The following is a 12,495-nucleotide window of genomic DNA, read 5'->3' as shown; positions in this document are numbered from 1 at the left end:
TATTGTGAGCTGTATGCTTCTATTTTCATGTCTAGGAGCCAGAGAAGGCGACACAGTGGTCCCTGTAAAGCTCCACTAATCTGCTGCTGGACATCTGCTGGATCCCCAGAGATCACTCGTCCTGCAGCAGAGCGGGTGGGGGACTGTGGGCCCCCTTCCCCCGGTGTAAACCTGTCACACACACAGGTACTCGTTTATCATGAGGAGGTATGCCGGTGCTGTTAACACTGTCAGGATGACACAGATTCACACTGAGACACTTAAACCCCTCACTGGGACCGGAGCAGCAACAAAGACCTTCTGATCTGGGATCTGGAGAAGAATGTGATGTAATATGACGGCCTGAATATTACAAAATAAGATGATACACCATACAACATGATTTAGATATGATGCAATAGGACCACATGTGAAAAGAAATACATTGACACAAGGACTGTAGGTTAACTTGAGATACCTTAGTACACCTACATTTTCAGTATTTTAGCTTCTTTTATATACCAACAATTAAGAGCTCTTCACTAGGCCTGTGAAGACTGTTTCGTCATGAGCCGGGGATCCGGCCGAAGATTTCTGTCATTTAATAAGGCAGTTTTTTCTTACCACTGTAACTTTTGCTGCTTTGCTAAAGTGCTCATGATGGATAGGCCGGGTCTTTGTAATATAGCAATAAGTAAGGTCTTTTAAAGTGTCTCGAGATAACACTTGTTATGAGTTGACGCTATACAAATAAAAATTGATTGATTGATTGATTGACTTTCTCTTAAATGTTGTCTGGTGGCTTATAGTGTTGTAGTCAAGACCACACTAACTGAGACCAAGACAAACCCGCAGTGGGGGTTCTATAGTCTGCTGGGGCTCTAGGCAAAAATTGATTAAGGGCCCCTCCAACCACTATTATATCTAAAGTGTCAAGCTGCTCTTCCTCTTCCAGTAAGTTTCTAATACAGTAATACATGACATGCTAAGTAGGGCAATGAGAGTGAGTGCGGTCAGATTGGGCCCCTCTAGGGAGGTTTACTACTGCCATTGCAAAATTTGTGCAATTCTGAGCTACTGCTGTTGTTTAAAGTTTGTCAGGCCTTGGGCCCTAAGCAGTTGACGGCCTTGTCTGGTGAGACAAGCAGCACCTCTGCTTACCAGAGGCCGAGACAAGACCAAGACATTTCTGGATGAAGATCGAGTGAACACCAAGACCTGGACCATAAATATCACAGAAAAATATTATCTTGTGTTTAGGGGGCGCGTCACTAATTTAGACCGTAACATCGGGAAGGTTGCAGCCGTAACTGAGTAGGCAAACCAAAATACAAATGAACTGAAGTTATTTGTTGCTTTAGAAAGAGGGGTTTTCTGTCTAATCACAGTAATGACATAAGAAAGAACCCTGTCAATGGTGGTCTTGATTTAAAATGTGGAGTCTGAGACAGAGACAAGACAGAGTAAAAATGCTTTCAACTCAGCGACCGAGACCTTCGGAAAGTGGGCTCGAAACCAAGACCGATTTCGAGTACTACAACGCTACTTGTGAAGCTTATCAAATTTTGAAATACTAAATGTGAGAGAGAATTTTCAGTGAAATGTCAGTATTTAAATAAAGGCTTAGACAATACCAAAAAATGAAATGAAATGAAATGAAATGCTTCCCTGAAACAAAACGCAGATTGCAAGCATTGTTTCTTAGAACCATTACTTATTAAACAAACAAGAAAGAGAAACGTGCTCTTTGTCTAAACATCAGATTAAAGTGGACTGTCAGCAAAACTGTGCTTCACTAGACTGCATCCGAAATCCATGGATGATTAATCTATAAATAGTTTCTAATGCAACTTAACTCTGTTGACAACCCTGACTTTGAACGGGATGATGTGTTTGGCTGTTTTTGACGAGACATCATATAAAGGGACGCCGGTAGTCTAGTGGTTAGTGCAATTACAAACTCTTCCTTCATCACAGAGGATTTAAAGAGTTGCTTCATTTTTCCTGCAGCTCTTTTAGCAGTTTACAAGACATCCTCCATCTCATATTTCTGAGGCAAACCAGCGGAGGAAAAAAATAGACCCTGTTGATTTTGCTTTCCACTACACAATAGACGCTCAACTGGTTGTCTGCACGAGTCCACGACCTCTAAGCCCCACAGGATTGTCGGATCTCGAATGTGGGATTCCCGCCAAACGCGGCAAAGACCTGGCTTAGCTCTCACAATGGCACATGTAACGCTCTATATATAAGACCAGCAGGCAGGTGTCGGACACACGCCCATCTCTGACTGTGTGTGTGTGTGTGTGTGTGTGTGTGTGTGTGTGTGTGTGCAGGCAGGGCAGAAAGGAATCTGAAATCAGGTCACACCCAAATATAAAAACACTCGAAGCTGTTAGAGGAGAGGGAGCGTTCAGTGTGAGCCGCTGATACACCTCACAGGTGAGACGTTTTTTAACTTTAGAGATGTGCAGATATATGATTTTTGACCATGTTTCTGTCATAGTTTGGATTTTTTTTGTTGTTGTTGCTGGGAGGTGCTGAGTTGAAGTGAATTTGTTGGCAGTAATCTTGCATTTCTGTCTCTCTGTCTGCAAAGAAGGAGGACACTAAAACATGATGACGTGTAGCTCTGCAATCTTACCTGTTCGTTAATCCAAAACTGGAGCACGTTATGTTTTTTTGTCATGGATTGGAGTTCTTAAATAAACAAAGAGAGGTAACTTTAACTCTGCCTTATTTCTATTTCCTAGAACTTTTCCTGGAAAGAAGCAATACAATTTGAGGTGTAATAGGAAACTTCTTTGAATGAAAGCTTAATTTAAAGAAAAGACAAAATGTGTCAAACCTTATCCTTCACATTGTTGCTGAACTGTTTGTGGTATTTTTGTAATTTTTGGAGGAAGGTGTGACCGTAATTGAAAGAAAGCAGTGGCAATTCTAGAGTCTGTTGGGGTGCGAAAATGAATTGGGGGCCCTCCAAACAGCGTTCATCACTATTTTGTCTGCCAGTGTCCCAATGCTTACTCTTCATCCTCTTTTTTTCCTGTTTCTTTTTTCTCTCCTATAGACTGATAATTCCTCTTCACTTTTCTTTGTTGACTTTCATTGGAAAACTTGGTTTTCATGGCAATAACTCATGCAACGCTTGCAAAAATTTGTACATTTTTGGCCACTGCTTTGGGATAAGTTTGTGAGCCCTCAGGAGCCCCCTACCGGATCTAGGGCCCCAATCATTAGCCTCTCTTGCCTGTTGACAAGCATCACCTCTGAAAGAAAGCTTGGGGCTGGAGAATAATTTGGGGTTAAACAGTAAATGATCAGAACATGATAGCTCTAACTTGCTAAAAAAAAAAAACATGCCAGGTATCTGCAATCGATATTATTCGCTGGTGAATAACAGGCTTTAAGGAAAATGTGCACACTGAGATAGTGAACAGATGACTTCTAAGAGTGTCTTTGTGTCCTGCAGAAAGCTGAAGTAGATATTTTTCAGGTTGCCATGACGACATGCTGTCAATCACAATGCAGCAATGCCTTGTTATCTATTTGATTGAACAGTGGACCATGATCGTAATTTACAAAATGAACAACTTGTTGAATTGAAGACGACTTGATTAAAACCATAAACTTACTGTGAAAATATTTACAGCCATAATCAGTAGATGTAGATTCATTTCCACTTGGATGTCAAACAAATCGCCCCCTGCAGGTAATTAGTAAGAATGCAAGTTTAAACCACTGAGTACAATACACGTCTGTACTAATACTAACAACACAAGCTAGAGGTTTTATCAAGGTAAAACATCAGGTTTGAATGATCTTATCATATTTACATACAATCCTCTTTTTCCTTGATACAAACTGATTTCAAGATTTGATCCCATCCAATAGTTTGAATCCTGTTTGATTACTTTTGAAAAACTAGTTTCCTGGAGACGGTTGCTCTCGATCAGTCTGTAGCATGAATTTTAAGTACGGGTAAAAGTGCTGTAAAATTCAAATCTGATGGGGCCCCGGTGACATTTCTGTCCTTGAAATTCAGTCCATCAACTGTCATGTGTCTCCTCCCTGCAGAGTGATGAACCCGTATGAAGAGTATGGTGAAGATGAGCTCAACGACTACATCATCCAGTTCAGTATTCAAGACTCCTGCCAAAAGGCCTTCCTGAAATCTGCTGCAAGGTATTGCCTCCACATCCAAATACTTCACTCACTAAAAAAACAACACAAAGGTAAGATGCTGAAACCAAACCGAGGCGACTGCCCTGTGCTTCTCTCCGTTAGTTTAGAAGCAGCAACAGAGGAAAACCTGAGAGTCCTGGCTGCCATCGAGCAAGGTAGGCTGGACATCACGCTGGAAATGCCTCCATAATTACATTGTCTTTTATGTTTGGTCTGTTGGCTCTCCTGTGTGAATCACACGGCCAGCAGCTGCAGGTGAGGACTGCCAGACAAACAAACACACAGAGAGGGAGACAGATAAACCCAGAGCTGGGGGAGATGAAGTGAGCGAGAAAGGAAAGTAGAAAAAAACTTGATTTATTTGCAGGAAAAGAAAATCCGAAAAATACATTTTTTCTGCTACAGGGAGTCCTGGATATTTCTCATGACGTTTCTCAACAACTTTCTGTGCTTCCTCCTTAAATATGTTGGCTGTTTTCTTTCAGGTGAGGTCGTAGTACTCAGACAGATGCTGAAACAAACCTTCGCCTTCGTAGAGCCGGACAGTCATGGCTGGCTTCCCCTCCATCGAGCAGCGTCTCAGCCCGTCCTGGAGGTTCTGGAGACTGTCCTGAGATGTAAGACGGACTATTTGGTACTAAAGCATGTCCCTTTGTTTGTATTTGGTCTTTCAAGTGCAAAATATTGACTTAATTAAGTGCAAAAGTTACAAATTTGGAGAAAAATGAATGTGCAACGCAGAAAATAAAAACCTCAGTAAGATTTGGGTTATATTATGTTCATTATCATGTGCAATATTAGGGATTCATTATGCAAATTATTGTTTTAAAGGAGGTGTTCGGACACATCCAATTTAATCCTGCACACTTGCATGGCATCACCAATTTATTAGCATAAAATAAAAACGTTTTGTTCCCTCTTTTTTTTTATTATTTGTCAAGTGTGCTCTAAACAAACTTGAACTGTGAACACGGTTGGCAAAAGTTCCAGAGGGACCGAAACGTTGAGAGTGTTTTCAAACAAACTGGTGATATCGAGGGAGAGTAGTGTGCAGGATTTTTTTCTTATCAATTATTTTTCTTATCAATTATGCAAATTATTACCACACGCAACAGTAATTACGTCCATGTGCGACGGTGTATAGGGACGGAATTGTTGATAAATCATCTGTATTGATTTTATGAAGGAGAAGCTTTATTCACAATAAGACTCCAGCTCTTTGCCTGTTGTTCAGTTGACTTAAAGTTAGGGTGAGATAGCATTCCCAGCATGGAGACCACCATCAAGAGGGATCTCTAAACCGCCTTCAGTAACAGATGGATGACGTCACTCAGGGTTGGTCCACTATATTTACAGCCTATGGTTTAATGACCCCCCTGCCTGTTACTACTTTGCTGTCAAAATCTGCAGCTAAACTAATCACATGCTAGGTACCATAGCAAAAGAATTCAGGAAATATATCCTCTAATCTAAAACTGAGGAGGTGACATGAATAAAGGAACTGAATAACAGGGTGAAGTGTCAGGTTGAATGAAGGGGAGTTGGTTGGACTCCGGTGACATCATCAAAACAATGGCTGTCTAAAATAATCCACAGATTACTTCAGTTAGAAATGCTGCTGCTTCCCAGCTGATGCCAACAATCCTCTCTGTCTAAAATAACGTCTGCTGTCACTCTGCAGTCATTCAACCCCTAGGTCGGCAGACAGGGAGGTGTGCACGGTAAACCTGTTTAGCTGCCAGGTTAGCACAGCTGGCGCTCTGTGTTGTGTTTGTGTCAGTGGCATCTCAGGGGCTGAATCTGGAGGAGAGGACGGCCGTGGGAGGAGAGACGGCGCTGACGCTGGCGGTTAAAGCCGGGCTTGTGCAGCACGTGAAGAGCCTGCTGGTGCACGGAGCCTCACCTCACAACACCAACAGCAAGAATGAGACGCCGCTGCTGCTCGGTAACATTGTAGAGCCTGAGGTAGTTTTTAACAAGACTGATTGTCCGATGAGGAATGGATGACTTGGAGCAATCAATCTGGACGTGTCTGAAACTGCATTCCTTCTGAAGACCACTAGAGGGCATTTCCAGGAGTGTAATAGAAAATTTGCCTACATCTCACCTTATTTATGACCTTGGAAAACATTTTTCTAATGTGTTTATAGTGTCAGTCACAAGTTTAACCTAGTGTTTCACACTTACACAAAATACCTGTAAATTCCTGAATTTTTAGGGGTCAGCTGCATGTGTGAATGCAAACGGCCAAATATTTCTCCCCGACTTTACCAAGAATTTTTCCAAATAGCCCCCTAGGAAACGTCCTTGTTAAAACAGCAGGAAAATATTCAGGAGAATTCATCATTAACGAGATCGTGATCACTGACACTGGCTTGTGTGTTCTCTGTGGATGCAATGACAAAGTTTCATTATGTTCTCTGTTGGCTAAGTATGTTCTTCTCCACTCTTGTGTTGATATTGTGAGCATCTCGAACTACTCGCAGCATTGATATAAACATAAACATTGTCATCATAGCATCAGTTTGTACTTTGGCTTGTCCATCATTGTCCGATAGCGAAAAGCATCCCACTGTGGAGTACATGTGTGAAAACATGTGGACTTCTTTTCAGTCTGTCTTCTTCTTGCGACCCGTGGAGTTGCCCCCTTCAGGCCAATAGAGAAGATGCATGTTTAAGGGAATTCACTATGACTTCACTCTTCACTATTTGAAGAAAAAAGCTGAATATTTATCTTCAGTAGTTTTTCGTACTTTCCAACTAAGACTCACCTTTGACACCGTCTTGCAGCGGTGAGGGCCGGCTCTTACGAGATGACGTACATGCTGGTCGCTCATGGCGCCTGGGTGGAGCAGGTTTGCCGGAAGAAGTGGACGGCGATTCACGAGGCGGCCAAGGTCGGCAATGTGGAAATCCTGATGCTGCTGCTGAGGAACGGCGGGCGGGTGAACCACAAGGATGTGACGGGAGGGACGCCGCTCGCCGTGGCTGCAGAACATGGTCACTTTCACATCGCTGAGATTCTACTGAACTGTGGTCAGTCTGAGTATAACTGCAGGTTCTAAGACTGTGGATTGAGGGATTAACTTGTTTTCTTTTTTTAAACTTCCCTTTTTGAATGTTTAAATATTAGGTTTGCAAAGGTTCAGTCTCCTCATGTTTTCTTCTCTCTCTTCCTCAGGTAGCAAGGTGAACTCTCAGGCCTGTAATGGGGAAAGTGTCCTGCTGGATGCAGCTGGATCAGGAAACACCGCCTGTATTCAGCTGCTTCTGGATAACGGAGCAAACCCCAACCTGCCCAGCATCACGGGACACCTGCCCATCCACAAGGCAGCGTACGCCGGGCACTATGAGTGAGCTCTTTTTATAAAGCACTGCCAGACTATGAGTTGTAAAAACACACTGCATTTTTAACAACAGGAAGTGCAACTGATCTGCATATCTGAGAAAAATATGTGTCGTACCATGCTTTAGGATATATTCAGAGGCCATACAGTAAAGAGACGGTGTACTGAGTGATTTCCTGTATCCATGTTAAATGTTTTTTTTTTCAAGCAGCAACCTCTGTTGTTGATAAATTGAGCCATGTCAGAAGTGCAAAAAAACTGCAGTTCCTCAAGTGTCCACTTGAGGTTATCACCAAAAACCAACAAATCCCCTTTAGGTCCCTTCTGAAAATGCAGTTTTTAAGGTTTATTTTAGGAGTTTTTATGCCTTTTTTAAAATGATAACAGACAGTGGATATAGGATCAGAAATCAAGGGGAGAGAGAGTGGTAAGTCCAAGGCAAATTTCCCACACAATAAAGTTAACCTTAATCTTAATCTTAAATGACATGCTGGAAAGGAGCCTCAGGTCAGACCTGAGCCGCCAGTTTGTAAATGGCGCACTAACCACCAAACTATTGGCGCACTAACCACCAAACTATTGGCGCACTAACCACCAAACTATTGGCGCCCAAAAAAATGCCTGTTTTAACAAGAAAATCAACATGTTTACAGACTAGTTCAATCAACAGCTTTGGGTCTCTATATCTCTTTATCAGTAAAAACTGCACAGAGGTGATCCTTTATATCACTCAGCAATTTTGATAATATTAAGGCAAAGAGCTTTACTTACATTTGCATAGATTTGGTTGTTGCTGAGTTGAATGACAGGAGGACATATTGTGTCTGTTTGTCAGGAGGCTTAAGGCCCGCCTTAGCTCTTTGGACACCAATGGGTGATGTCACTGAGACTACATCTACAGTATCTTTTAGTATCTACAGTTCTACATGGTTTTTCAACCTAACATACAGCTGGTCCTGTTTTACTCTTGTAAAATGGGACATGTGTGCACAGATTATACCCAATTCCTTTTCCCCTTAGTCAACAAAGTTAATATCAGAATACACAAGCCAACATTCGTCCATTTTTTTGCCATTTCCAACCAGATAAACATTTGAAGGTTGTTTACCTTTTCTTGTCTTTGGCGCAATACAAATACATTATCTTTGTTCCAGATAATCCTTGAAGAAGTAAATGCTTATGGCCAGCAGCGATCAAAACTACAAACTAGAAAGCCTGGGTTACTCCTGGGTACTCCTCCTCTTATTCCTTGGGTGTCTTTTGTTTTAAGGCTATTTCTTCTCTTTACGACATCATTTTGATCAAAATGGGCAATTGACAGGTTGTGAATCAGCTCAGGGTATCCCGACCAATGTTTCCAGTCATCCATTTTAAGGAAACAGCGCACAAGAAAATGAACAGAATGACACGATTCCTAAGGGTAAATCCACTGATTTGTGGACTTACCATTCAGACTGGTTTTTGGCATTAAAATGAACTGCCTCTGTTACCAGATATTTAGACTCATATTGTTTTAAAGTCTTTGCTTGCATTAACTGATTTGACTGTTTTGTTTTCTCTAACCACAGTGCTCTGAAGATGTTGATTCCTCTGACGACGAAGAAGGCCATCAAAGAGGCGGGTCAGAGCCCGGTCCACTCTGCTGCAATGGGTGGTCAGAGTCGATGTTTGGAGCTCCTGTTGGCCTGCGGCTACGATGTCAACTACCGAATGAGCTCCAGAAACTCTGAAAACTACCGAGATATGAGGAGGAGCGCTTTGTACTTCGCCGTCTCCAATGGGGACGTTAAATGCACCAAAACCCTGTTGGCAGCTGGGGCGAAGACAGACCTGGATCCGCTGTGCTGCCTCCTCGTGGCGGTCAGGTCGGGGCGGTATGAGATTGTGAAGCTGCTGCTGGCGGCCAAAGCAGACGTGAACTGTTACTTCACGGTGGTTAGCGACACGGTGTTTCCTACAGCGTTGCAGTACTGCCTGAAGGACGAGGTGATGCTGAGGCTGCTGCTCAACAACGGATACAAGGTTGAAAGTTGTTTTCACTGTCACCATGACGACGGTTTCGATGCCTTTGACGAGGGGGAGCAGAAAATTCCAGTGAGTGCAAAGTGTGTTTTTTTATATGGTTTCTATATGAATGTTGGATGAGAATATTAACATATGGATAACATTTTTAAATCAGCAGCAGGTTAGTCAGATTGGAAACAGGTCTGATCCATAGAGTCCATAAAGATTCGAGCAGTAACTGGGAGCCAGTGTAAGGAGATGAACAGCGGAGTGACATGCTTTTTTAGGGAGGTTGAAGACCAGCCGTGCTGCTGCATTTTGTATCATCTGCAGGGGTTTGATAGTGCAAGCATGAAGACCTGCCAGTAGGGAGTTGCAATAGTCAATGTGTGATATCACAAGAGCCTGTACCAGGAGCTGTGTAGCATGTTCTGACAGGTAAGATCTGATCTTCCTGATTGGCAAATCAAAGCCACTTGAACCTTAAATGTTAGCTATAGATTATGACACATTGCCCCCCAGACTTGTCTTGTGTAATTCAAGCGGCAACAGTGCTGAAAAATGAAGCCAATGCATCCTGCAGTAGAGTGTCTGCTTGAGGCTCCAGCTCTCAGCCTGTCGTTAGGTTGACTGAAAGCTAGGGTATGTCGACATTTCCAGCATGGCGGCTGCTGCAGATGATCCTCCGGAGCCCCCTGCAGGAACAGATGGCTGACGTCACTCAGGCTTCATCCTTTAATATTTTAGTCTACGGTGTGATCACACTGAGCTTGACCTTTGATATAATCAGCCACCCTTGAGTCGAAGTAGACATTTGTGTCAAATTTGACGATGGTCCTTCGATTGGTTCCTTCACAAATGTGTCTCAGGAGGACTCCCTGCACCCAGGCCCTGCTCCTTTAGTCAACATGTTGAGCTGTTTCTGGCCAAACCCAAAGCGCTAAAAAAAGGAGGACAGAGTATACAGGACCTGTAGGAGAAATTGAGAATAGTGGATAAAGCTGAATGTAGAAAAACTAGAGATATAAAAGAAACACCAATACGGTAAGTCACAGTCAGTAATTATTTCTTCTGAATTATGTTTCCTCTACACAAACATATAAGGACAATATTAATAACGACCTCCTTCATGTCTCCCTCTTCAGTTCTGTGAGTTCATGAGCCTCTGCTGTGTCAAGCATCTGTCCGGGATCGTTGTCCGGACTCTGCTGGACTACGTGAGCCACGTCCACATTTGCTCCAAACTCAGAGTCCTGCTGGAGAAACAGGCAGAGTGGACTGAAATATGCGACATCCTCAGTGAGTTTTTTCACCACTTTTTAAAACAGTAATCAGACAGAAGGCCGTTTTATGAATCCTTTAAATTGTAATGATCTTCTCTCGAATCATTCTCCGAACCGCTGTCTCCAGGCAGTCCTCGCTCCCTCAGGCACCTCTGCAGACTGGAGATCAGGAGGCGTCTGACTCTCAAGAGACTCAACAAGCCTGAAATCATGGACTCACATGTTTTCCCTCCCAGACTGAAGAGCTTCATTCTGTATCGGGAGCTCGACCTCTATAGCCAGGACCCTGAACGCATCATGTGATGACTTTACCTGCAAAGAGTCCTGTTTTTTTAAAGGACATTATTATCTGTGTATTTTCTGGTTTTGATAAACATAATACTTTATAAATAGATCATATTATTTTTATTTTCATGTACTTTTTTATTATAGATTGTAAGTATTGATTCACACATAATATTTCACCCCTTTTACTCAAATGTCATTTTAACAACTGTCTTAGTTATTTGTTTTTATATTGAGGGCGTCTATCAATGTGTTCAAGGCCTTTATTTGGTGCTGATGATTAGTCAGTCAGACTGCAGAATATCTCACCAACGCATTGATGTTTTGTTTGGGTCTCCTGAGGCAGAACATGACATAAAAAGAACAAAGATAGGCGGGATGCAGACGAAGCCACGCAGTCCACTATACAATGCTATATCGAACATTTTATGCTATGTGGTTTGACAGAATCACAGTACAAACAAAAGAGTGGAGAAGAACATACTGGTGAACAGAAAACATAATGCAGCAGTTTAATTACATGCAAGGAGATCGTAGTGGTCGCAGGCAGACACTCTATGCACCGTGCAGCAGTCACAGTATATAAATTTCACTCCCCCTCCGATTGGCTCGAGGTGAATTCTCCAGAGAATATTCTGCTGAGTTCTCACGTCAGCTCACTCGGACTTGCTGTGGAAAAAAACACTAGGAGGGCTGGCAGGAGAAACTCCGGAAAAAGTCTGATTAAAAATGTGGCTGCTTGTGTTCACACATGTGTCTGTGTTCACACATGCAGCTCACTTAAAAAACTCCCGGAGCTTTTCAAGAGTTTTTACAAGTGTGAAAGCACTAAAACAGAGTTGTGAGAGGGCGTCCTACACAGATAATGTGTGAACAGCACATTTCTGAAAATATCAGGGCCTGGATATCCTGAATGTATCTAATACGTGTCAGGAGTTCATGTGTGTCAAGAGCTAATATCTTAGGAAAAGAAGAAAGTTGCAGATTTTTTGTTAGCATGGCCAACATTTGGCCTGCAGTACTGTTATTGCAATCATAAGAAGTACAAGAAATCATTCACTATTTCCCTCCTGCAGCAAAGCATAAACACGTACAGTCACTAAATGAATGTTTTTTTTGTAGCTACACTGTTTTCTACATTAACATCATGCTAAAACCTGCATGTGAAAAAAACAAAGAGGTGAAAAATCAGAGTTGTTAACCTGGAACAGATGGATAAAAGGTCAAAAAGGCGTTGGTCATTTCACTCTTTATGTGTCTTCATTATTTCAACAGGTTGTTATCCGCTCGTCTCATAGTATTCAAGCTCACGGTGGATGGATCTCTAGTTAAAAGCATGTGGCTTCATGCATCACAATAACATGATAAATATTCATACAGGCCAGCTGTATATAATATATATATATATATAA

General features: G+C 42.3%; 1 protein-coding gene across 2 annotated transcripts; it reads left to right on the top strand.

Annotated features, from left to right (window-relative positions):
- Positions 1–2,344: 2,344 nt before the first annotated feature.
- On the top strand, positions 2,345–11,243 carry LOC132972977 (ankyrin repeat and SOCS box protein 15-like). Of its 2 annotated transcripts, XM_061036147.1 has the most exons (10): positions 2,345–2,421; positions 4,057–4,164; positions 4,267–4,319; positions 4,650–4,781; positions 5,945–6,109; positions 6,955–7,200; positions 7,346–7,517; positions 9,080–9,605; positions 10,661–10,814; positions 10,926–11,243. In XM_061036147.1, exons 2-10 carry the CDS (start codon positions 4,061–4,063, stop codon positions 11,099–11,101), a joined length of 1,728 nt encoding a protein of 575 aa, XP_060892130.1. In that variant the 5' UTR covers positions 2,345–2,421; positions 4,057–4,060; the 3' UTR covers positions 11,102–11,243. The 2 variants fall into 2 exon arrangements, with proteins under 2 accessions (XP_060892130.1, XP_060892131.1); XM_061036148.1 differs by lacking the exon at positions 2,345–2,421 and having other exon boundaries at positions 4,272–4,319; positions 10,926–11,242.
- Positions 11,244–12,495: the final 1,252 nt, after the last annotated feature.

This window comes from Labrus mixtus, chromosome 4, assembly GCF_963584025.1.
Source record: "Labrus mixtus chromosome 4, fLabMix1.1, whole genome shotgun sequence".
Taxonomy (NCBI): Eukaryota; Metazoa; Chordata; class Actinopteri; order Labriformes; family Labridae; genus Labrus; species Labrus mixtus.
The sequence above is the reverse complement of the archived record's forward strand: the minus strand, read 5'-3'. Positions and strand labels throughout refer to the sequence as shown.

Coding starts and splice junctions, on each gene's coding strand:
- LOC132972977 (XM_061036147.1), top strand. CDS start 4,061: ATGAACCCGTATGAAGAGTATGGTGAAGATGAGCTCAACGACTACATC. Junction 4,782..5,944: donor TCTGGAGACTGTCCTGAGAT/GTAAGACGGACT, acceptor TGTTTGTGTCAG/TGGCATCTCAGGGGCTGAAT. Junction 7,518..9,079: donor GCGTACGCCGGGCACTATGA/GTGAGCTCTTTT, acceptor CTCTAACCACAG/TGCTCTGAAGATGTTGATTC.